This window comes from Podarcis bocagei (genome assembly GCF_964188305.1).
Source record: "Podarcis bocagei genome assembly, chromosome: 5".
NCBI lineage: Eukaryota > Metazoa > Chordata > Lepidosauria > Squamata > Lacertidae > Podarcis > Podarcis bocagei.
The window spans coordinates 39,415,521-39,440,755 of record NC_138129.1 but is presented as its reverse complement, the minus strand read 5'-3'; the positions used below and the strand labels follow the sequence as shown (position 1 = coordinate 39,440,755).

At 41.9% G+C, this 25,235-nt stretch overlaps 1 protein-coding gene and 2 long non-coding RNA genes across 7 annotated transcripts in view; 1 reads left to right on the top strand and 2 right to left on the bottom strand.

Moving 5' to 3' along the window:
• Positions 1–973: 973 nt before the first annotated feature.
• The window catches only part of LOC308587548, a 72,093-nt gene continuing 47,831 nt past the window's right edge, over positions 974–25,235 (bottom strand). The window contains exon 2 of the long non-coding RNA XR_014008435.1: positions 974–1,336. This is a non-coding gene — a long non-coding RNA (uncharacterized lncRNA). The remainder of the gene's footprint in view (positions 1,337–25,235) is intronic.
• The window catches only part of TRAF3IP3 (TRAF3 interacting protein 3), a 39,390-nt gene continuing 18,475 nt past the window's right edge, over positions 4,321–25,235 (top strand). For 2 of the 5 annotated variants that reach the window (XR_014008424.1, XM_081195196.1), the window contains exons 1-9: positions 4,650–4,851; positions 13,387–13,462; positions 15,780–16,182; positions 17,390–17,525; positions 17,898–17,955; positions 18,117–18,141; positions 19,013–19,042; positions 20,994–21,089; positions 24,674–24,745. Coding sequence is in view for 4 of the 5 variants with exons in the window: in XM_081195196.1 (XP_081051322.1) it covers positions 4,836–4,851; positions 13,387–13,462; positions 15,780–16,182; positions 17,390–17,525; positions 17,898–17,955; positions 18,117–18,141; positions 19,013–19,042; positions 20,994–21,089; positions 24,674–24,745 (912 nt within the window). In the remaining variant the exon portion in view is untranslated. Of the gene's footprint in view, positions 4,457–4,649; positions 4,852–11,422; positions 11,724–13,386; positions 13,463–15,779; positions 16,183–17,389; positions 17,526–17,897; positions 17,956–18,116; positions 18,142–19,012; positions 19,043–20,993; positions 21,090–24,673; positions 24,746–25,235 lie in introns of those variants that run through there. The other 3 variants (XM_081195195.1, XM_081195193.1, XM_081195194.1) reach the window with 3 other exon arrangements.
• Positions 6,502–11,514, bottom strand: LOC308587556. Its single transcript, XR_014008446.1, has 3 exons — positions 11,419–11,514; positions 10,541–10,617; positions 6,502–6,532 (listed from the first exon to the last, which is right to left on the bottom strand). It is a non-coding gene; the product is annotated as an uncharacterized lncRNA (long non-coding RNA).

Below are 25,235 nucleotides of genomic sequence, written 5' to 3'. Positions count from 1 at the left end.
TATTTGAAGGGGGGGAAGCAAGTTACACCACAGTTTAGCATTATTCAGGAAAACCTAACTGTAAATATGAGAAAATATTCTATTGTCCCACAGCCCCCACCACTCTGGAATGCCCTCCCAGTAAGGATTCCTGTATTTGAGCCCTACTTGTTTTAGCCACTGTTCATTAGGTTGGCAATGTTCCTGATGTTACTATGATTTATCTTTGTCTAGATTTATCTCTAACCGTTGTTAAATAGCCACGTGGCATCTTGATCTCAAGCTATCCTCTCCTCTCCAGAGAGTAAATATCATTATTAGGAAATGCACCTTATTTCAGAGTATTCTTGTCCCAGCAAATAGGCTTCCTATTCAGAGATTCAAATGAAGTAACTCCTATGGACTCCCGGTTCCTGTCCCCTGAATGACCAATATTTCATTCAAAGACTGACATTGCTCCTTAAAGTATTACTTGATTATATTTGAATAGAAAATGCAATGCTGCTTAATTTACCCCTAATTTCAAGGTGTTTTCGCTTTGATTATCTCTCATTCAGAAAGATTGTAACCCTCACTGTGAGGTCCAGGAACCATAAGGGGAAAGAGCATAGTTTTCTGATTCCCAGAAATATTAGGCATCCAGCAGTTTTTGTTCTGTCACATTTCTCCTAAAAGCTCAGCATGAGAAATGAGCTGTACTGAAAACACAGCTCTTCTCATTTTATTGTATCAAAGGCTTAGCTTAGGCAAATTGTTAGACTTGCAGCCTGAAAGCTTTCCTCATCAGGAAACAAAATTATTTTAAGCTTCTCCAACTGAGCCTGTGGAGAAATGAAGACAAATTGTTGGGCAAAGCTTGCTATTTGAACCCAGATGAACACAGAGCCAGATGAATCAGTGCAAAAGGGATTGATGCATGGGTTCATGGCAAAATGTGAAGGATTTTAAAGAAGAAGGGAAGGCCTAGAAAATGAAAGGGTTTGTTCTGTTGTCCCCCGGCACAGTAAAATCAATGCAAGTTTGAAGCTGTACAACTATGATTTGTCCTATTGGTGAGGTCAGAGGCATACGTTGCCTTCTGACACCATCAAAGCAAATAAAATCTCAGTTTGGTGGCAACTTGGGAAAATCTCCTGTCTGCTGTACAGGCATGGAGGAGAAACTTGATCGGCCAAACTTACCCGATTCTCACTCCCTGAAACCATTTGCAAACTAAAACACAACCATGCTTCAAAATTCACACTTTCCAAATTTTGTGGTGCAGTTCTTCAGCTAAGTAATGTGTACAAAAATGCACGTAGTAGGGTAAAGTGTGAATAACAATACATCTATTGGTGAAAAGAAGATACAGTGGTACCTCTGGTTAAGTACCGTATTTTGCGCCCCATAGGACGCTCCGGCCCATAGGACGCACCTAGTTTTTTTGGGGGGAAATAAAGAAAAAAAATTTATTTCCCCCCCAGGTGCGGGGCTGGAAGAACCAGGTCGGGGGACAACGGGAAGGCGCGCTCTGCCTCCCCGCTGTCCCCCGAGCTTGTGGGGCTGGCTATGGGGAGAAGTGCGCTGATCCCGGGACTGCAGGCAGCTCTGCACGGCCATCTGGAGCGGGGCGGGACTTCGCGCCCCGCTCCCGGTGGCCGCGCAGAGCTGCGCTGAGCCGGGGACTACAGGCAGCTCTGCGCGGCCATCCGGAGCTGGGCGGGACTTCGCGCCCCGCTCCCGATGGCCGCGCAGAGCTGCGCTGATCCCGGGACTGCAGGCAGTTCTGCGCGGCCATCGGGAGGGGGGGCGGGACTTCGCGCCCCGCTCCCGGTGGCCGCGCAGAGCTGCACTGATCCCGGGACTGCAGGCAGCTCTGCGCGGCCATCCGGAGCGGGGCGGGACTTCGTGCCCTGCTCCCGGTGGCCACGCAGAGCTGCGCTGATCCCGGGACTGCAGGCAGCTCTGCACGGCCATCCGGAGCGGGGCGGGACTTCGCGCCCCGCTCCCGGTGGCCGCGCAGAGCTGCGCTGATCCCGGGACTGCAGGCAGCTCTGCGCAACCCTCGGAGCCGGTCTCCCGAGGGTTGCGCAGAGCTTCCTGAAGCCTGGAGAGCGAGAGGGGTCGGTGCGCACCGACCCCTCTCGCTCTCCAAGCTTCAGCGAAAGCCTGCATTCGCCCCATAGGACGCACACACATTTCCCCTTCATTTTTGGAGGGGGAAAAGTGCGTCCTATAGGGCGAAAAATACCGTACTTAATTTGTTCCGGAAGTCTGCTCTTAACCTGAAACTGTTCTTAACCTGAAGCACCACTTTAGCTAATGGGGCCTCCTGTTGCTGCTGTGCTGCCGCTGCACGATTTCTGTTCTCATCCTGAGGCAAAGTTCTTAACCTGAGGTAATATTTCTGGGTTAGCGGAGTCTGTAACCTGAAGCATATGTAACTTTAAGCATATGTAACCCGTGGTACCACTGTACAAAATTGCATTATATTAGCAGAAGTTGTTTTGTTTGTTTGTTCTGGAGCATTCCTAGCTAAAACTCTGCTCAGAGACAGAGCTTTTAAGTGCGGACCTGTGCCTGAAAAGAGCAGGGCAAAGGGTAAGCGTGGATAAGCCCTATATTAAGCAAAATTCACACAAAATGTTGATGAATTTTCATGAGGACTTATTTTGAAAAAATGCAAATTGACTTGGAAGTGTAAAGAACTGAGCTGAAAACTGGAAATTAGAAGCCAAGAGAAACCAGATTAACATCTTCACCCATTCCTACTCCCATATCACCTATTTATGCTGTCAAATCAAGACTCACTTCACTTTAGAGCACCCCAAATTTTATAGTACTAATATTTACACTACTACAAGACTAATGTTATCACCTTGTTTGTTTGCCACTTTTGCCAGCCATTTCTAAGCCCTGCCTCTAGAGTTCGTTTTCCAATGTTCATGACTGGACTTAGACTTTGTTTTCAGTAGACTTCACCCTCTCTTTCAGTATCAGTATTGTGTTTTTATAGAAGGAAGAATGACAGGTAACATAATGGGATCCATCGGGTGAATAATGCTTTAAATAGTGAACTGGTTGGTGTGAACTTGCAAATCAGTCCCCAAGTAATTTTTCAATTAAACTGATGGGATTATGCAATGGAGGGAACTGGGCTCTTCTGTGACTGTGAGATGCTTGTCCTACAACTTCTCACAACCTCCTACTGTAGGATTGTACACCAAGGAAAGTGCCTTCTAACTAAGGGCATACATTAAAATAATATCTACTAAAACAGTTGTCTGTGCTATTTTTTTCTCTCAATTGTGACATCCTAGTTATTGACTTTCCTTGGGACAGTTCACAAAGCATTATATCCTTTCAGCACCAAAGGCCTATTTATTTCCCCAAGCCTTTATACAAAATATTAACTAAGATTGGTTTTAATCTGCTGCTATGGCTTCAAATTTTGCACCAATGGTCGTGATTTATATTTCATCTGGGTTTTTTAAATTTAATTTTTTTGTTGTTGTCTTGATTTCATTACTGTTCTTTTTAGCATTAGCAATTGTGGGAGTGTTTGTAAGTAAAGGTGGGATAAATATTTAAACAAACAAACAAGCTAGAATTTGGCATAACACAGACACCATCTTCAGTGTTGCCAACAACCTGTAGAGGAAGAGGAAGAAGTAAATCCTGCTGTATTAAATGCAGCTCACACCCAGGAAAGTGTGAACACTATTGCAGCCTAAGTTGGAAGTTTATAGTGTGTTTTAAATTGCTCATAGTATTATAGATACAGGGTGGGGGCAATGGACCACACTGACTAGTCTAAGAGCACTTAAAAAAAAAAAATCGAATTGTTGGCAGAAGTCAGAATGATGGAGGACTTCCTGGTTGAAAGCTCACAAAAGAAACCACTATTCTACTGCCACCTTAAAAGCTTGACTGTCACAATGCTTGAGAATGGATGAACGTTAATTTCTTCTCAAGTCAAGGAGTTCATAATCCAAAAGGTATCATGGCTGATGCCATTATATCATGGTTGACTCGGTCCCGGGGTGCAAACCACAGTCCCTTGGAACGAAGTACAGGCTCAAGGCGCCAAAACTGATAACAGAAATTCAGCAAAGAACTGTTGCTGCAGTCCCAACGATAGTGAAAGAAATACATTGACTGCCCAACCACAATGAGGTCAAACTATTATACCATGAACCTGCTTGCAGAGTTGTGGGCTTCCTGTCTCCTCCCTTGTCATATCAGAGTAAGCCAGAATGAGAGACAGAGAAAGAGAGGAACTAGGGTAAAGTGTTGTGGCTTATAGTTCCTGTTTTGTTTTGTTTTTTGCTTTTTTTAACGGAGCAGCAAAGTGAAGCCGTCCAAATGAAAATGACAGTTGCATCATGTTAGTACTTGTTAGCTAAACGGGCATCTTCTCGCTTGTGCCTCGGCAAGTGAAGAGCCAGGCTTCTCGGATCTTGTCGAGTTCACTCAGGCCCACCATGGAAAAGCAAAGGTAAGGACTTCCCTTGTTCGTGATGACCTTCCATTTTCGTTTGTGGATTATAGAAAGCAAACGCAATCTACAAAAAGGAATGTTTTGCTTTTGAGCCTCTGACAACACAATTGACAACGTGCAGCCATAACATGAGCAGGCATTACTTCCCCTGATTAAACTGGTGTGTATGCAACCATGCCTGCAAGGGAAAGATAAAGGGCATCTGTGTTCATCCGAGGCAAATACTTCGGCCAAGACTGGAAGAAGGAAACCAATAATGTGATTAAAAGGCCTCAGCAGTGTGCCCAGTTTTGTGGGTTAAATAAAGAGAGCACTTCTCATCTTCATAGTCTGGTTTTAATCTAAGTTTTTTTCCAAGCAGCTACAAAATAAAGTAATGGCACCTGGAGAAGGTAGGTAGTTCCTAAGCTCTCTGTGGGGCGGGGGGGGGGGGAAACCTGTTGCATAAGTTTTTTGGGGTACAGAATTAATTCATATGCCAGGCTGAATGGGCTTCAAAATCCTCGTTTAAAATATTGTCTAGTTTTAGACTTTGAAATGGATTGATTTTTGAAAATAAAGAACTGGTTATGTTTAGTATAAAATTACATTATATGTGTGAACCTTCCACTTTTTAAAAGGAACTCGCAGGAAAAACCAAACAAACTATGACTGCAGTGGTGGTGGGCATTAAGAGGGAGTGAGGTGGTGATCGCCATACTTTTCTCTCCCTCCCGCCCCCCTTTATGACAGTTAAACACTTATGGCACACAGCTTTCATTATTTCTTCAAGCAAGCAGAAATAGCAGCTTTTCATGCTGCCTCTCAATCTAAACTGGACGTGGCAGAAAACAGAGGAGGGAAAAGGTGGCATGGAACCAGTAAAAGAGAATGAGGATGAAATAATGTGTCAGCTAAATAACTAGACCTGCTGGTATAGGGTGGTATACAAATTTAATTTAACGATGATGATAATGTTAATAATAATAATGTAACATATCTCATTCAGGATATCTCACCTGAGAATTTTGCAGGGCCACCCCTACCAATAGGAAATGAGATGCACCTGCCTCAGGTAGCAGATACTGGGGGACGGCAGCAGCAGCCCTTGGTTGTTCCTGCTAAGACAAGCCTGGCCATTCCCCTCTGTTGGAGGACAGAGCTGTGTTTGCTACATAGCATGCCTTTGCCTCTCTGAACCGACTTGCTGCCTCACATGTTGTGCAGGACACTGTCCCATCACCCAAGCTGAATAAAGATTTAGCTGCCAAGCTTCTAGGCTTGGAATGCTCAGGGAAGGACACCCTGTACTTTGCCTCAAACAGCAAAATGTCTTGGTCCAGCCCTGGTATTTGGCTCATAAAATGTGCCAAGACAAGATGTGCAAAGAAAGTCTGAATGCAAGAAAAAAGCAAGGAAATTGCAAAACAAACCTATTTACTGTATGCCCTCAAGCAGGAGCTTTGGTACAGTGTTGCAATACTAGAAAGTAAATGGAATTAAATTCAGACAGAATTTTGTAGAAAGAGGACAGCCTGTCTAACAACCATGTGGCAAATGCAAATGTGAATATATTGTGTGTGCGTGCAGAAAAATGAACAATTAAATTTTAGTGGCAGGGAGACGAAACCTGAATTGCTTATTTATACCATTTTATCTAATCATTTGTGAACATCAAATGTGGTGGCAATTAATGAACAACTTATGGAACACGTATTGCAGTTCCCACCAATTGGCTGCCTCGTGTCATAACAACAGAGTTGTGGATAAGAAGCTAGCCAGCAAGGACAGATACTTGTTCAGCTTTTGCAGCTTTCTGTTATTTAAATTAATACTTTATTATATCCTATAATTATTTCTATCCTGTTTTTTAGGATATAAATCCTATGAAGGAAGTTTAATCGCAAACATATGACTTGACTTTCCACTTAACCCTGTCTGTATACATTGTTTTTTAAATATTCTGTTGGGAGCCGCCCAGAGTGGCTGGGGAAACCCAGCCAGATGGGCAGGGTATAAATTATTATTATTAGTAGTAGTATTAACCCATTTACCTTTATAAGGTCCAGTATGGGAAGAAGATAGGTGCTCAGGCTGTGAGTGGGAGAAAGAGTTGAAAATGAAGAACAAATTCCTGAATGGTTTTTGACAAAAAGGCTATGAAGAATACAAGTAAAAGGAATCCTACCAAATAAAAATTAAAAAGGCAAACCATATTGCGGCTCTTTGATACAATCTTTTTTCACTAATCTTGGTATTCTTCATGTTATCTCATTGGACTAGCAATAAGCAGCAAACGTTTTGGTACAAACCCTATGGAGATTGGAGTTCCAAGCACGATGAATTTTGCTAGGTGCAATCTGCCTCCAGTTTCTCACTGCACTAGAGGCAGATTTCCTGCAGTGCTAAACTGGGAAATAGGGACTGATACTGGATAGAGTTTACACTACAGCTGAGCTTTCCAAACTGTGTGTTACGACACATTAGTGTGTTGGCTGCAGTGTGTAGGTGTGTCGCACAAACGCTCCCCGCACTTCTCCTGGGGCTGGAAAGGGGTCAGTTTAACTTCCGGTTTGCTAGTAAAACTGAATTACCATGTCACGAAATTATGCACGTTTAAAAAGTGTGTTGCCAACATGAAAAGTTTAGAAAGCTTTGCGCTACAGCAAAGCCAATGCAATTCTGGGCTGCATCAATAGGAGTATAGCATCTAGATCAAGGGAAGTAATAGTGCCACTATATTCTGCTCTGGTCAGACCTCACCTGGAGTACTGTGTCCAGTTCTGGGCACCACAGTTCAAGAAGGACACTGACAAACTGGAACGTGTCCAGAGGAGGGCAACCAAAATGGTCAAAGGCCTGGAAACGATGCCTTATGAGGAACGGCTAAGGGAGCTGGGCATGTTTAGCCTGGAGAAGAGGAGGTTAAGGGGTGATATGATAGCCATGTTCAAATATATAAAAGGATGTCACATAGAGGAGGGAGAAAGGTTGTTTTCTGCTGCTCCAGAGAAGTGGACATGGAGCAATGGATCCAAACTACAAGAAAGAAGATTCCACCTAAACATTAGGAAGAACTTCCTGACAGTAAGAGCTGTTCAATAGTGGAATTTGCTGCCAAGGAGTGTGGTGGAGTCTCCTTCTTTGGAGGTCTTTAAGCAGAGGCTTGACAACCATATGTCAGGAGTGCTCTGATGGTGTTTCCTGCTTGGCAGGGGGTTGGACTCGATGGCCCTTGTGGTCTATTCCAACTCTATGATTCTAAGGTAGCCAGTAGGGTTCTGTGCACGAACACCATAGCCCTCAGCAAGTCTAGCCAAAGTAATGCCCTCCAGATACTTCTGTACTAAAACTCCCATCATCTGTGAACACTGGCCATGCTGGCAGGGCATGGTGGGAGTTGGAGTCTAATAATATCTGGAGGGCACTTCTTCTGCATTACAGTCTTCCTTTTAGATCATTCCAGCAATACTGATCCTGATAATTTCAGGTTGTCATGAAATGTGAGATAACAGTCAGGTACTAAAGGACTGAAGATGGGTTTAGACTGGTGAGCTATCCAACCACTTAATATGTGCTTGGTACCTACTCAGGACCTAACTATCTGCCATGTTTCTGAAGTTATTCAAAAGGGACATTAAAAAAGCATCTATCTATCTGTCTGTCTGTCTGTCTGTCTGTCTCCGTAAGCACTAAATGCAAAAACTGTTGTACTTCTCTCATACTTTGAGAAAGATGATTCATTTGAAAGTCATCCTGTGAGCCTGCATTTCTGTGGTTGGCTACATGAATGTTTCAAGTCATGTATAAATTATCCACCCTTTCTGTTAACTCTTTCAATTGTTTTTAAGAGACTATTCCCATCTAAGAAGGAAATACTTTCACAAGAGAAAGACTGAAAATGAAGTCAACCATATACTTATTTTTAAAAAGAGATTGCATTGCACATCAAAACAGGAGATACATAACAGGGAGGAGCGCCTTTGCTTTTTGAGATCACACATGCATAATCACACATACAAGCATCATAGAATTTTTCTAATTTCACTGGTTCCTGCCAGAAGTGGCCTGAATAACATACCCTCCAACCTTTCTCCAATGAAAATAGGGACGTCCCATTTCTTAATGATTATTTTACTATTTATATGCCACACATCTTACTGGGTTCTCCCAGCCACTCTGGGCAGCTTCCAACATATATAAAAACATAATAAAAAACAGTAAAAAAAATCCTTCCCTATACAGGATTGCCTTCAGAAGGCTTGGGGGTCAGATAATTCCATACCCTCCAACATTTCACCAATGAAAATAGGGACATCCTACCAGGATGGCTTCTCTAAATCAGGGACGTCCCTGGAAAATAGGGACACTTGGAGGGTCTGGGATATTGGATCCAGTATGCGAAATGTGTGGCAGCTGTCTTCTTTGGTGGGCAGCAATCATGTCTCTTCTAAATCCAGAGTGAAGCTTGCTTTGAATAATATTAGTTAAGCAAAGTACACATTCCAGCATGCACTGTGGGTGCCTCTATTTTTTTCCCCAGTAGAGAAAACAGCAGCTTGAGGAGGGAGCAGCTGAGGTTGGGAAACAGTGGGAGGGAAGGTTTACAAAAAAAACTACTTCCCCAACATTATTTCTCCAGTCCTATTAGAGGAGAAGAGACTGGGGGGTTTTAAAAGAGAAAATCCATGCCTCAGGAAATCCATTCTCAAAGTGTAGTTTGGCCCTGGATCTTCAGTGGGTATACAGCTGTGCCTAGCATCCAATATGCACTGACCTTTGGACTAAAACAAAACCCCTGTGTTGCAATACAGAATAATCTGCTCAAATACAGCCACAACACACAGCTAATAAGTATGGTAAATGTATTTTTAGTAGTAGTTAGAATATAACCCAAAATTTACAAATCATAAACATCATTATATAATGTATATATAAATCCATAAACAAGAAATAGTCAACGTAATCAATTGCTGTCAGGGAACACCACGACGCAGGCAGATTGCCTTTCAACAGATATTGTCCAACAGTATTGTAGTGCTGGGTATGTATAATTCAATAATGAACAGCAAACAAGCAGAACAGTGTTTCCAGATTAAGTCAACTGTTTCAAAGATGAATCTTCATCAGCTAATAATAAAATTAAATACATTACATACAATGAATGAAAACAAAAATAACAGAGACCAACCTGCATTTTAGATACAAATGTGGAATACATACCAAATAATTTCTAATAAATTATCCATTCAGGTAAATGGGATACTTACTAATAATACATTTACCATACTTATTAGCCACGTGATGCGGCTGTATTTGAGATGACCTTTGGATGGCAAGCAACGAAGCAATGAAGATGGGCAATTTACCAAGTGCTTAACGCTAGGAAATTTGTCAGTTTCTTAAAACATCTGCTAAATAAAGCACAGTATGCCTGAAGTGCAGCAGCAGAGAGGCCTGTGGCTAGCTCTGCCACACACTGCAACTGCTCTTACTTCACCCAGCCATTAACCAGTTGTGCTGCTATGGTGTGACACAACCTATCTCTCCACACATTGCTGCAGCACTTTGTCTCTACTTCCCGGTTGCATGTTAAGGGAAGCAGATGATTCATACGTTCTGAAACTGCAAGTCTATATATATATGTGGGCTAATGGTGTTGTTTCAAAAAGGTGGATAAAGTATTTTTGAAGTTGTCTTTCTCTTAGGGGGGGGAAAATCTGCCTTTAAGAAAAGATGGTGCTGCTCTTAAGCTTGCAAAGTCCTCTGCTCATTTGGGCTTTTGTTTGATTTTTAGCCTATAAAGCTATATCGTGTAATGTTGTAGATTATCTGAGGTATTTTATATCCACAAGTGGGTTTTTTTATTAGCTTTGTAATTGCTATGTGTGCAGTCACTAGGGTAGCTAGACAATCAAGTCTGACCTGAAGAGTCTCCAGGTGGAGCGCAAGAGTACTACTACTACTACTACTACTACTAATAATAATAATAATAATATTCAACCTGGCAGGGGCCTGGCTGAAAATGACAACATTGCTGCTCTGAGGTGTCAGCCCACCTCCGCTCCCTTCTCCCAATTAATCTCCATCTCCAGGGCTCACCCTTATGACACCATCAGGGGCCGCCTCCAGGTCTCAGGGTTGGGCCCTGAAATCTCAGGTACTGGGGTGCTCCTGACCTAGGAATGCTAGCAATCATCATCACAACCAAAAAGCCAATTCAAGATAGAAGGAACCCCCTAAAATAATGTTCACCTCACACCAGTGCATTTTCCTGGGGGGGGGGCATTTTGCATACCCCTAAACGTTTTGTGAATCTACGTTTGACCTCATTGAGGGGTAGTATTTCAATATGAGTAGGAAAATGAGAGTACCCCTAAACATTTTTTTTTGGGGGGGGGGAGCACGGCCTAACACATTGAAAACAAGATGATTCTTTTTCTGGGGTAATTTCTTTTTGCTGCTGTTTTTTTATATTTGTTCGCTACGGTAAACTGATAATTTTTAAACTGTATAGAAATGTTTTAAACAAATTGTCAATGCACATGCTCCACCCCTACACTGAGTGTGGAAGATATTTGCCCCCAAATATAGTATTATAGCCCTAGGCATTAAATATGAAAAGGCAGGATATAAACGAAATAATGGGGTTGGCAGAGTGGACTGTACCATTTCAGACTGTGGGGACTGTCCCATTTTTTTTAATCCCATTCCCACATTATCATCATTTTCAGCACTATTGTAAATTGTCGATTGCTTGTAAAACACACCAAAGGTCACCAAGCAACTTATTTAAGGCCGTAAGCAAAACTGCTTATAATTTTTTTTAAAAAATGGCATTCATAAAAAATAGAAAAGCAAGCCCCAGTAACATTTTTTTAAACAGGAGGGAATTCACTAGCAACTTGGAATGGTACAGCCCATTTTTAAGCCCCCTACATCCTACCTTCATTCTGCTTTGTGTTTATTTTAGGGGTTACCTCCACTTTGGAAGTGAGGTGAGAATCGCTTCATCTGCCAAGGGGACAGACTCCCACCTGTCTGTGATGGGGATTTTGACCTAAAGAGACGCTCTCCTGGTGGAGCAGGCCTAGGAGTCCTACAGCCTAGTAAGCTGCAGGCCCAGAGCACAGACTTGGGTAGAGGACATTGCAGAGTAGTCAGGTCAAAATGCTGCAGCCAGAGATAAAGGCATCAGCTGGGAGAGGGGTGACTTTTTAAGCAGCTGAGTGCAATGGACACCAATTACATTCCCTTACACATCTTCCAGCTGTGCATCAAAGAGGTAACAGTGCTTATTTTATTGCAGTGTGGTGAGGCTGTAGGTAGGGTTTGTGTTTATCTCTAGATATATATATATATATATTAAAAAGTGGTTATTTTTAAGTTGATTATTTTTAAAATAAGGATAATAACCTGAATTTCAATACAAACATTTGATGTGTACTTATAATTGAGTACCTGGCTTGTGTGAGAACATTGCGTTTTTGCCTTTCTCTGTAAGAGCCAAGCTACAGGTGATGTTAGTTACAGAGTTTGGCTAGTTTTATGTTTTTAACTAATACCTTGGGGTGGGGCTAAGCTGGAGCAGGACCATGGCATGGACAGAAGGATTTAGCTCTCCCCCCCACTCCAATTGGAATCACAACCCCATATGGTATTTGCGGGGGGGGGGGGGGCTACGATTGTTTCCAATACATTGGCAGTAGTTCATGCATTTGATTTTTGTGGTACATTATGAAGATATATATCTTTGTAAGATATATATATATATATATATATATGCTTTCGTAGATTTTCACGGGTACAGGAATGCAGGTTTTGGTGTCTTCGGGTGTCTTCCCGTGTAAGAGTTGGGGTGTCTAGGCGACGTTTCGACGAGGTCTCACTCGTCATCTTCAGGCTGGTGCTTTCGGCTTCTTGTTACTAGAACAGAGCTCTGTTCTAGTAACAAGAAGCCGAAAGCACCAGCCTGAAGATGACGAGTGAGACCTCGTCGAAACGTCGCCTAGACACCCCAACTCTTACACGGGAAGACACCCGAAGACACCAAAACCTGCATATATATATATATATATATATATATATATATATATATATATCTTATAAATCAAAGAGCATGAGTATTTACTTTCCATTGTATGAAGAATAGCTGTTGCAGCCAGAAAGTGTTGGTCATTACTTCTGGAAGTCTGGGCATGTTAGCTCAGAATCCAAAGAGTGACTTAAGTTCACAAAGGAGCCATTACACTATACTAATGGATTTTTTAAAAAGACTTTTAACTTTTCATTGAACTGATGATCCCCTCCCTTATCTCTCACGAACTGCTTTTGAAACACCCCTCAGTTTTAAAAGCAGTTTTACATGCGACAGCTGCTTGAAAAAAGCAAGTTCTGTAAACCCTTGGGCTTACAAAAGCTAGCTTCATAGTTCTTTGGGTCCTGGCCTTATTCAGAACATCTCGCAAAAGAATGTTGGGAACTGTAGTTTTTAAGGTTGCTAAGAGGTTTTAAGAAACCTATTCCCCTCACATATAGTTTCCAGAGTGATTTAACAATCAATCCCTCTGTATCACCCTTCAATAACACAATAAAACATCAGTACAAAATAAAATACAGCCCAAAACAGCAAGAGCAGCAGTTTAAAGCAGTGTAAAAGCCAGATCCAATAGATAGTCTAAAAGTCGGGAAGAATAAAAAGATTTTCTCTCAGTGCCAAAGGATAATAATGTTGGTATTAATTGAGCATCACTGTGAAGATGGTTCCAAAGTATGCAACCACAGCCATACATCCTGGTTTCTGCTTGCCTTCTTCAAACTTCAACACAAAGCATCTGTTGCGAGTGTTTCCCTGCCCTTGGCAAGCTGCTGAGCTGTAAGTAATATAACTGTTCCAATTATCAAAATAAATCAACAGTCACCTTGATTGCCATGTGTTTAATTCCCAGTAGGTGAAGCCTCTGCAGTTCACGGAAAACTTCCTCCACATTGGTCAAGCCCGGAAATCAAGACTCCAAGAAAGAGGTAGGTTGCAGGAAGAATTGGACCAGATCATACAAAACACACACTGAACCTGTGAGTAATGATACTTGGAATCTGCAGAACCTTCTGCAATAAACTTTTTGAGCCCTTTGCTCCTGTTTCCCTGTTTATGGTTCCTTCTTCATCTCGGGTTCCAGACATTGGTCCACTTTTACTCTTGGTTTTCTTCTCCCACGCCCACATTGTTACTTTCTGCTATGCTGCTAACCAAGCTAGGCTTAGTATTGCAAAACTGAGACAGGTAGGTAGATATGAGACTAGACAGTCCTTAAAGTACCTGGGGCCTAAAGCTTGAAGGGCTGTAAGCATCAAAAGCAGCACCTTGAATTGGGCTTGGAAGTGAACTGGCTACCAGTGCGCATTTCTCAAAACTGTCAAGTTACGCTCCCAGCAAGCAATTCCACTTAAAATCCTGGCTGTTGCATTTTAAACCAGTTCCAGCTTCCTAGTCCTCATGGTCAAGCGTACTGTTGCAGCTAGGTAAAGGGGACCTCTGACCATTAGATCTAGTCGTGTCCGACTCTGGGGTTGTGGCGCTCATCTCACTTTACTGGCCAAGGCAGCTTCCAGGTCATGTGGCCAGCATGACTAACCTGCTTCTGGCGAACCAGAGCAGCGCACGGAAATGCCCTTTACCTTCCCGCTGGAGCGGTACCTATTTATCTACTTGCAGTTTGATGTGCTTTCGAACTGCTAGGTTGGCAGGAGCAGGGACCGAGCAATGGGAGCTCACCCTGTCGTGGGGATTTGAACCGCCGACCTTCTGATCAGCAAGTCCTAGGCTCTGTGGTTTAACGCACAGCACTACCCACGTCCCTTTTACTGTTGCAGCTAGATAACAGTTAAACTGGGGAGGGTATGGACAGAAATAAAGCTCTGCTAGCCACTAAATTGTAGTGTAAGGCCAATCCTGTTCTAACCTTCTTTCCTGAATGCCTAACATGCTCACGTGATCCTCCTTTCAGCCACCATTCTTAGAATATGCACAGGGATTATCCCACTGGCTTAAAGGATGGATAAGGGTTTTTTTGAAGTTTGTTGGGTTCTCTTTCCCCCACCCCCACTACCCTGTTTTCTATTTCTGATGGAAAAGCAAAGATCCGAATCCTTTCATATAGTTGACTCTTAGGACAAATTACGTACATACTTGTAACATATGAGCCGTCAAGATTTTAATGAGGGAAGGAGGAGGTTAACAACTCACTCTTTATATAGGCACAGGGTAACAAGGTAATGCCAAAACAAAGGCATTCATTCTTCTGTCTGAATTCTGGCACAACCTGCCTATGTAACTTGGATTAAGTCTGATATACACAGAAAACTGCCTTTAGCTGCAGTTTTCGGGCTTTAGTTTGTAAGCCTTCTTCAAAGTGAACATAAATATATTTAACTGTGTAGCATTAAGCAATAGAACATGGCATCCCTAATCCAACAGCCTTTGGACAGTGTGGAGAACAGAGAAAGTAAAGCTACTACAGGAGGTAAGTGGTGGCGGGGGTTTTTAAAGGAACAGTGGCATGCCTGCTCATTGTTACAGTGAGCTTTGCCCTCAGAATTTGTCATCTCTAGATGTTCCTTTGATGACTCCCAAGCAATCTGCAAAGCACACTCTCTGCAGCCCTTAAACCTAAGCAGAAGGTGAAATGCAAAAAGCATCTGGAGGAAGAAACCCACTTTCAAAAATTGCATCTATTGCAGATATCTGTGTGCATTTACCAGTGATTTTCCTAGTTCAAAAGCTTTACAGAGCTTCAGGGAGATAAAAAAAAATACTCAAAATATTGGGCACTACTTTGGATTTCTTTTGTATTATAGTAGTAGATTAATTTTAGTTTCATTGGAAAAATGAAAAATTACATGCGTTTTTAAAAAGCCATGGAATTTGCATTTTGGTCCAGCATAAAACTTGGGGGAGGAGGTGAATGGGAAGGTTAATTAGATGAATGATCCTCTTCTAAAATATTATTCTAGGATTTTCCCACATGTTGTTGAAATCACCAAAGACTTGAATAACAGGAGAACAGTAAGGTCTGGAGCTTTTAAAATAACCCTGCTCAAGTGAAGCAGTAAAATTTCCACAATATGCAGTATGATATGAACAGTACAGTTTGCTTCATCTTCCAGAAGCTCAGAATTTAGTTACCCTGCCCTCATGAAAGCATATTTGATTTTATGAAAAAACGTTTTCATTTTGGAGTCAGTTGCATCCTATTCCATAGATATATTGTGTGTATTATTGTATACAGAAATCTCCCACAGCCTAACATCCTGCTAACTTCTGTTCTCACGGTTTCCCCAGGAAGGTGACTTTCAAGTGTATTTGGAAAGTGTTCTGCACTGCCGTGTCTTGTGCCATCAGTATGATAAAAGAGATTTTCAAATCCCATGGCTGGCGTGGCCCCAGGCATGAAAGTTATGAAGAAAAATATGAACGCCGGCAGGAAAAGCGAGAAACCCTGCACAGAAGGAGGAACAGGACCACATGCCGTCTCACGGATAAATGCCAGAGCAAAGAAGCCAAGGAGCTACTTCAAAGACGCCGAGAAAAAGTGATACTCAGAAGAAGAAATTTAATAATGGAAGGGCCAGGAAGGAAGGAAATGCATTTGACTCCTGGCACAGACATGTCCCTGGTTCCTGAGAACAAACCTGGAGATTTAGGGGAGAGATCAGCATATTTGAGATCTTTGCCTGCTAACCAGGTAATATCTGAACATAAGGGCAATGGGACTTTCTCCTCGCACAGGTCTACAATTCCCATAATTCCCTGTGAAAAGAGATTGATTGTTACAACTCAGAGAATTGTAGCTCCATGAGATGATGGAGGTCTTTCTCAGCATCTATCGCAAACTATTGTTCACAGGATTCTTTGTGTGAAGCCATGGTTGTTAAGGTGGTATAATAGTGCTTTAAATGAATGATACAAATGTGGCCTCAGTGACTTCAGTGGCCCATTTTCCTTGAGAAACGTTTGTATCTCAGTGGTAGAAATCCCAGGTTCAATTTCCAGCAGCTCCAGATAGGACTGGGAATATCCCTTCTTTTGAACCCTTCTGGAGAGCCATTGCCCATCAGTGTGGACATACCTGAGTTAGCTGTATCAAAGTTCTAACAGAGGCCGCTCCTGATGTTTTATAACTTCCTGTTGATCAAGGCTGGGGGATTAGTCATGAATAGCCTCTGGTTTTATCTTTTGTTAAACTGCTTAGAAATCTTTGGCTAAACGGTGGCATATAAATGTTTCAAATAGCCATGGCAGGGGGGGAAATGACTTACCAACTTGAATTAGCTAAGGGCAAAGCTAAAATATTTTATTTTTATATAGTGTGGTATGATTTTACCTCATACACAAATCAAACAGCTATTTATCAAAGCTTTTATTCAGATCATGGGAAAGAGACTTAAGTACAAACTATAATATGGTGATGGCTGAAATTTCCAAGTTGCCAGTGGATCTTACACACAGGGCTTACTACATAAGAAGGAATCTATGTTAAACATACTACTTCCTATTAGTATTTACAAGATGTAGCTCTGCCGTTCTTCTTGTTTGTTTTCACGTTTTGGAAACAAAAGAATCAAAACAAATATTTCAAATAAATAAATTAGCCCCTGAATAGCTTTCATAAATTACTCCAGGGTCAGTTTTTGTTCTTGTAGTCAGAAAGCTTCAATTACTGGTGATGACAACAGTCTTTTGTTTTGTTTAATAGCAAAGTAGTGCTATTTTGTCACTTAAATGGTTCATTTCCTCAAATTATTTTATTTTTTACGTCCCATCCTTCCACGGGCAGACAATCTGATACTGGGGCAATTTAGAGGTAATTTGGCACTAATACCACCCAACTCTATTTCAATGTGGCTTGAGACCAATATGTTGAAGAGAGACATGTTCTTACTTTGTTTCAGGAGTCTTGGGATAACTGTACCTCTCAGCTTCATACCAAATCTGTGCAGCATAGCTTCACTGACACTTTTGCACATGGCAACATGAACTCCTCTCCCGAAAACATGTTCACTGTGAAAGTTTACACAACCTGTAAAGGTAAGACTCTGCAAACTTTGAAATCAGTTTAGCAAAAACTAGTATGCAATTTATTTCTAAATTTTACATGATTCCACTTGAACTGGTTGGACATTCTTTCAGATAATGGCAAGACTTCAAATGTCCACTTAGGTAGGAATAAGCCTCACTGAACACAGTGGGATTTATTTCCCATAAACATGATTAAAATGTTGCCATTAAGATGCAAACGCTTCCATTTCAAAGACTCTGGAATGGAAGTATTTCCCCCCTCTGCTGTTCCTTTCATAAATAAACAGCATACGTAAACGCAAAATAAATATGTCCAATCATATTTAATTTTCCATTCTTGAAAGGAGTTATATGGAATTTATTCATTTTGTGTTTTTACAGGTACCCAAACCACAGATGAGTCGAGTACAGTAAAGAAAAGCTCAGGCCAACAGACAGAGTAAGGAAGCACATTGTTTGGTTTTTGTATGGACACATTTGATGATTACCTATACTATTCACTAGACACTTTTGATCATTTACCTCTTTCCTACGGCATCATTCTTTGCAATAGTGGCACATCCTCTTTTGACATAGTCTTCTCCTTTTTTTCTTTTTCAGTTGTGGAACAGCAGTTTTAGATAAGGTATGGAATTCAAGAAATGTGAAACCTATTTTAAGACATTAATGATTGATATACTCTGTGTAGCAGCACACATCAGATCCTAGAGATAAAATATATTTGGTGGTAAAGACTATAAGCTGCCCAAACGAACCTGTACATGTGTTTCCACTTTAGCTTATAGTAATACTTTCCTTTTCTGTTGCCTGCCTGGGATTGCAAAACAACCACAGCAGCATCATACCAATTTGAAACTGGGTTTGGGGAAATACTGACTAAGCTCTGGAAAACTTCTCAAAGAAAACAGCTTATATTATATTTTGATGGGGTTGGGGTTGAGCTGGATGACCTCTAGATCCCTTCCTTGTGAGCTTTTTAAACAAATAATGAGACTTTCATTTTCTGCTGCCTGTCTGGGACTTCAAAACAGTCGCAGGGTATACAATTGTTAAAGGCCACTGAGCCATGCAGTGACTTTCATCTTGGATAAACCTGGGCAGGTCATATCACTGTGCTGCAGCCAATTGTGGATTATTCTTCAAATCAGCCTCCTCTCCAGATGTTTTGGGCTACAATTTGCACCAGACTGATGGGAGATGTAGCCCAAAACATCTGAAGCACACCAGGATGGGAAGAGCTGCCTTTCCCAATAGTCTTTGTATCATAGAAGGCTTTGCCTTGAATACTTCTTATCAAGTACCCTTAACTTTGCAATGCCCACCAGTATCCATAGCCTAAACACACTGAATGTTTGGTCTATCAGTTACCTTGCCAAGAAAACAAGCTTCATTTTGAGGCTTGCAGATTGATAGTGCCTGTTTAATTTCCTTGACATACGCTAATACTTGCATGTTCTACTCAAGCAGAACTTTAAATCCATTTATTTCAATTTCAGGAGATTATTCAACTTTCTAACTACCTCAAGGTGAGTAATTAACACTAAATCGGAACATTTTTCAAGAAGAGTTGTGCCAGGACTTTTTTGTTTCTTCTGAAAGGACTTCTGTCCTTCAGATAGGACCATAACTGTAAATGAGACATGCACCAATTGGGAAAATTACCTCAGATTTTGCTCTCAGAGGCTTGACAAAAGCATTATTTAGAGTCAAACATTTCCTCACATTTGGTGCCTTAGCAGACACCTTGAAGGCAATACTAATGGAGAAAAGTTAGCGTGTGGCTTTAGGCCTTGTGCATATTTTCACTAGGTAAAGGCTGCTACCCATTTTCCTGGACATTTGGATTACCAATAAGTGTTTAGTATAAAAACAGACAGTTATATTAATGGATTAATAATCTTTTAAAGTATTTTTTTAAAAAAATAATCCCACCCCATGTGAATCAAGCAGCAGGCTTAAAAAAGAAAGTTTAAATTATTTTAAATGAAATTAATTGCTTTGCCTACAGTACATCCCTGGCATCTTTAGGTGAGGTGAGGCTGAACTCCTGGAAAGTCCTCAGGTTCTATTCATGCAAAGCCAACTTCTCCCTGTCTACTGCATCACTCCTTGCTATATCCTTGCTGTTCCAGAAGGTCCCCCTACCATCAGAAGCATCTTTGTAGAGGACATAGGAAGTTGTAGTACATGGAGAGTTGCAGGGATGGATTAGCAATAACTAGTTGCGAGGGGACGCAGGTGGTGCTGTGGTCTAAACCACAGAGCCCAGGGCTTGCCGATCAGAAGGTCGGTGGTTTGAATCCCCGCGACGGGGTAAGCTCCCATTGCTCGGTCCCTGCTCCTGCCAACCTAGCAGTTTGAAAGCATGTCAAAGTGCAAGTAGATAAATAGGTACTGCTCCGGCGGGAAGGTAAATGGTGTTTCCATGTGCTGCTGTGGTTCGCCAGAAGTGGCTTAGTCATGCTGGCCACATGACCCAGAAGCTGTACACCGGCTCCCTTGGCCAGTAAAGTGAGATGAACGCCGCAACCCCAGAGTCGATCACAACTGGACCTAACAGTCAGGGGTCCCTTTACCTTTAGTTGCGAGTAAGTGATTTCTGCTAGTGCAAAACCACATTTTTTAATAATAATAATAATAATCTGCAGTTTTGCACAAGTTTCATCAAGCAGTCATTACAATGCCATCCAATTTATTGCTGAGCAGTATGATTGTGTATGTATCTACTCAAAAGTGGACCCACTTGAGTTCATTGGGACTTACTCACCTGCGAGCTTGAATAGGATTGAAGTCTATGAGTTGCTCTGTTGAGCAGCAGCCTTAGTCCTTGGAGGTGGGGAAAGGTCTGAAAACCTAGAAAGCTTCTGACAGTCATTGGAAAGGGCAAGCTAGAGGGACCAGCAGTCTGATCTTAACGCAACGCTAGGATTTCCTTCTGAAAGCCTAACAGGAATGATAATAGTGGTGTGCAGGAAATGGCATCTCAGGCACAGATAAGTGAAGAAGATAGAGGGGAAGAGTTGCGGTTTAAAGGTGGCCCCTTGCGAGCAACAGGGTCAACAGATGAAGGTTGCTAGCCGGCTTACGGGAAGCCAGTGTGAGAGCATGTGCAGAATCAGAGCCCCAGAAGAGATTTGGCAAATGCAGGGCGCCTCTTTTGTGTGAAGCAGTCAAGCTGTTCTGAACCAGCCTGGCAGCAATTTCTACTGGAAGATTAAGGGAAACCTCATTACTGACACAGCAGATGGGTGTGACATCCACAGCATATATTTAAAGCACACGACTTCCCCCAAGGAATCCTGGGAACTGTTGTTTGTGAAAGATGCTGGGAATTATAGTTCTGTTGGGGGCAAACTATAGTTCCCGGGATTCTCTGGGGGAAGCCATGTGCTTTAAATGTATAGTGTGGATGCATTGGGGAATAAGTACACCTTTTGCACACTTTGCTGAGCCTGATTCCTCCTTTCCTTTTTTCAGGAGGCACTTCATCGGGAGCTACTGCTGAAGCAGAAGATGGCCATCTTACAGGAACTTTTTGCCACGTTGCTGCAAGTGGCAGAGAAGTCTTGGAAGGTACTGATTAGCCATGCTGAGATTATCTATAGCAGGTGACAGGGTGGGGTGGTGACATTCACCTGATCTTTGATTTGCCATAATGCTGCTGTTTACCAGGAGGTAGAGGAGTAAGGACAAGGCACCTACACATGTTATCACTATCTTACCCAGAGTGATCAGAAGCATCAGTGAACATGGTTCCTGGACCTTTCATTCTTAGGCCCAGGTCATTCCTTGTGCAGAAGACACAATTTCAGTAGGTGCAGTGCTCTGTTGTGACAAGGTGTGCTTGCCAGAATCTCCCTTTCTAGGCATCTACAAGAGGGACAAGAAAGGTACCACGTTCCAAATATGAGTTGAACATTTCCTGGTAAGTACACTTAAGATTTAGCCATGCACTCATATGCACCAATGCTCAACTTGACCCTGTGTGCAAAAACGACTTATCTGCTTTCCATAGAACAAAGTTCGAAATGCATAAAAGCATCAGGTGTTTCAGATAAAAGCTATGGACTTAGAAACTATAAGCATGGTTCAAACTGACAGAATATCAGGATTGTGGTTTATTCCTTCCTATCCCACCTTCTCTGCTTCCTTCTTACCTGGCTTTTATTCTGTTTGAAAAACTTAATTTTTTAAAAAACCCAATTTTTATTACCATGATTCAAGGTGGTGGAGTTAGCACCCTGAAAATTAGAAAATGCTTTTTAAGTGCTTGAGACTTGTGTAAGTCTGTCCAATCAAGTGCTTCATGTGCCACCACATTTGTCCAAAGTGTGTAAACAAGGCTCACAAAAAAGGAGATTGTAGCAGACCTGGGGCCTTTCACTGACACTGCAGTATTTCAGAGAAGTATCACATTCTGAGAGTGATTTTGCCCAGTATCACTTTAGTGACTCCAGTCCCTGTTTCACTATGATCAGACTAGATAACCAGAGAGTAGGAGTCTTAGCTCCACGGTAGAGTGCCTTCATGTGGGGCAGAGGGTGGAAAAACATTTGTGCTCATTTTATATCAAGTTTTTAAATTTTAGGTCAGTGTTAGTAGGTCTACTAGAAGTGGGAACTCACTCTGTAAAGGCAAGGGGGAAATGATTTACCAAAACAAGGAAACAATCTTTAAATAGCAGGCCATTTCTGTACTGGGCTATTGTAGTGCATGTGTTTTTTCTGCGGTAATATCATAGGCCACTTGCAAATAGGTGCCTATAGGAGCCATACTGACAGGCTTTATTGCTCTTTTGTGAGGAGGAATCAAGTTTTTGTGGATTCAGCAGGGATCATATTGAAAAACCGCCAGACCAGTAAAAGCGCGTCCTTTTATGGGATGGAAGAAATGTGTTTGGGTTGTCAGCAAGGATGGTCTTACTGTACTGCCCCCAAACCCCACAAAATGTTATGTCCTCTCTACAGCCTAAACAGCTTTTCACAGTTAGACAGGTAGGCAGCATTGAAAGTTAAGCCCTTAAAATGCTGCAGGCAGTTAAAAAAAAGAAAAGCAATGCAAAGTAGTTTGCCCAAAAATAAGACCAGCAAGAGCTCTGAGAGAAGAGAAATGCCAAAGAATATGTACAGTTTGATGCTTCTGTGGTTTGAGACTTCCTCTGTGAAAGACTTCAGTCAAGCTTCAAGAGGAGTGAGGAAAAAATAGCTTGACACCCTCGCTGGCAGGAAGTGTCTCTGAAACCTCAGCTTAGCAACAGGTGGGTTTGCACTTCACCTCTCAGCGGTGATGTTGTAGAAAATAGTTTTCCACTGCAGCCTTTGCCTTCACAGCTTACCTCTGGAGAGGAACAAATAGCCTGCTGCTGGGATTTCAAAAACAAACACAGATTGGAAGCTTTGAGATTTGGCACGGCAAATGTCAGATGAGAGATGAGTTAATTAAAAAATAAGAGCCTCTTTAAAACCGTAGGTGGCATCTAACATTTTCAGTGCCTCAAAATGTCTAAGGAGCAAACTTGACGTGATGCATGTCTTGTAGTTTGCTCTGCCATGTTTGATTTTTAAAGAAATAAGCAGTTGGCACAGAGTCAGGATCAGGGGTGTAAGTGAGGGGAAGCATTCATCCCCTTGTTTCCAAATAAGAGAAGAGAAATAAATCTGATTTGGAAATGGCTATGTGGCTTCTCTGGGAACCTATAGGCTAGTGTCCTGTAGCATCCTTTAATTTATTTCCCAGTGATGCTCATAACTATGTCCAGCACACTCCTGAAGGGACCACATGCTCTTTTCTTTTCTTTTCTTTTCTTTTCTTTTCTTTCCCTCAGATTTGCACAAAACCAGAAAACTGCACAAGCAAACAGCATTAAATATTTACACACCAGATATTGAGCAGCACCATTAATCTTAAAAGTGTGTGTGCTGAGAATTGATGATTTTTTTATTTTATTTTCCAGCTATGCAGGCAATTATTTTCTGGGGTGCTCTTGAATGGAAAAGCATAGCCTTCCATATCTCTCAGATTTGCACAAAATCGGAAAACTGTACAAGCAAACCACGTGAAAATTGGGTGCTGAGAATTTACAGTTCCTTGACTGTGTGCTATTGCACACTTCCTGGACAGGGAGATTTAAAAACAGCCCCCAAGTTGTGCACACAGCTATCTGTGCATGCCCTGTCTGTGCCTAATAGGCATAATAGAATTTGCATAATAGATTCAGCAGTCTGGAAGATGGGGACAAACACAAAAGGGAACACCTACTGGTATGAACAGGAAAGACCAAAGTTGTTCCTCATACACATGTGATCTAATTTGAATGAGGGAAGAAGTGGATTAACAGCTAGATAATTCTCCAGTGCGGACATGCCCTGTTAATGTGATGTCTCTCTGTTGCCTTAGGATCGTGTGGTGTTACTGAAAGTCTGCTGCAACATAGTACCTCTTTGTAGGTGTTGTTAGCCCATTTTGGACACAAGTGGAAGCACTAGTTTGTTACCATGCCTTAAGAGACTCAAGTACCTAAAATCCCATTTCCTCGGTGTTTCAAAGGGTGCTGCCCTAGGCACCAGCTCAATTAATTTTAAGCATTGCTCTTCGGAAAGCAGATTTGCCATTTTGCACATTGGATTAATGCACAGAGGCATTTCCTAGGGATCTGAGCCACCGTTTTTGTGCTTAATCGCAAACATATGAAGAAATGCTCCCCTCAGGTTTGGTGTGCAGTACTTTGCTAGGTAGGTGTCTAGAAGAGGAGATTCTGGAAGGTACGCCTTGTCATGACAGAGCTCTGCAGTGGTGAGGAAAGCAGCACCTATTGAAATGTTCTCCTCAGCACAAGAGATGGCTTCCACCCAACTACGAAAGGCCCAGGAACCCTGTTCTGTGATGCACCAAGTCACTCTCAATAAGACAGTGATAAAATGCATAGATACAAATAACTAGGGAGTGCTGGAGAAGAGAGGCATTTCCAGACTGCCATTATTTCAGCTGAATTGCTCATATTTTGCAAAACAACAACAACAACAACTCTGGAAAACATGAGTGAACCAGGGCACAGGGATATGGGGACGTGGGTTCTTTTTCTTTTTTGTTTGTTTGTTAGACAAATCTTTGGAAGTTGAGGATGTAAAATTCCAACCTTTCCCCCGCCCTCCTCTTAGGGTCAGCTAAATGAAGACAAACTCAAGTGCAGGCTGAGAGCCCTGGAGAATCAATTGCAGACTTGCACCCAGGTAACATATTCTTAATAGTTTTAACATTGTTTCAATTCTATAAATGTTTGGTTGTTGTTGTTTTTTTAAAAAATTAAAAATGTTTTTTGCTGTTCCTGTTTTATATGTCAGCCTCATTGAGTCCCTGTCAGGGGAAAAAGTGGGGTATGAATAAATAAATATATAATTATTATAATATAATGTAATCATCTTTGGCTCAAAAGAAGGACTGTTTCTCTCCTCTGAGAGAATTTTCATAATTATGCCAGGAGTGGCCAGTCTTTGCATTCTTGGGGCTGCTCTGTGTTTCAGAGATGAGTGCTTGGGCATGACCTACTTCACTCCCTCATGGAGCTTCCAATTCTGTTATAACATTGCCATTCTCTAGATCACAAGTGGGCAACCTTTTTTTTCTCCTCCCCCCTTTTTTAAAATTTGTTTTCCAATATACCCCCAATAATAGCCAAATTATAACAATAATAATTAATTCCCAAATTATACAATTATCAAA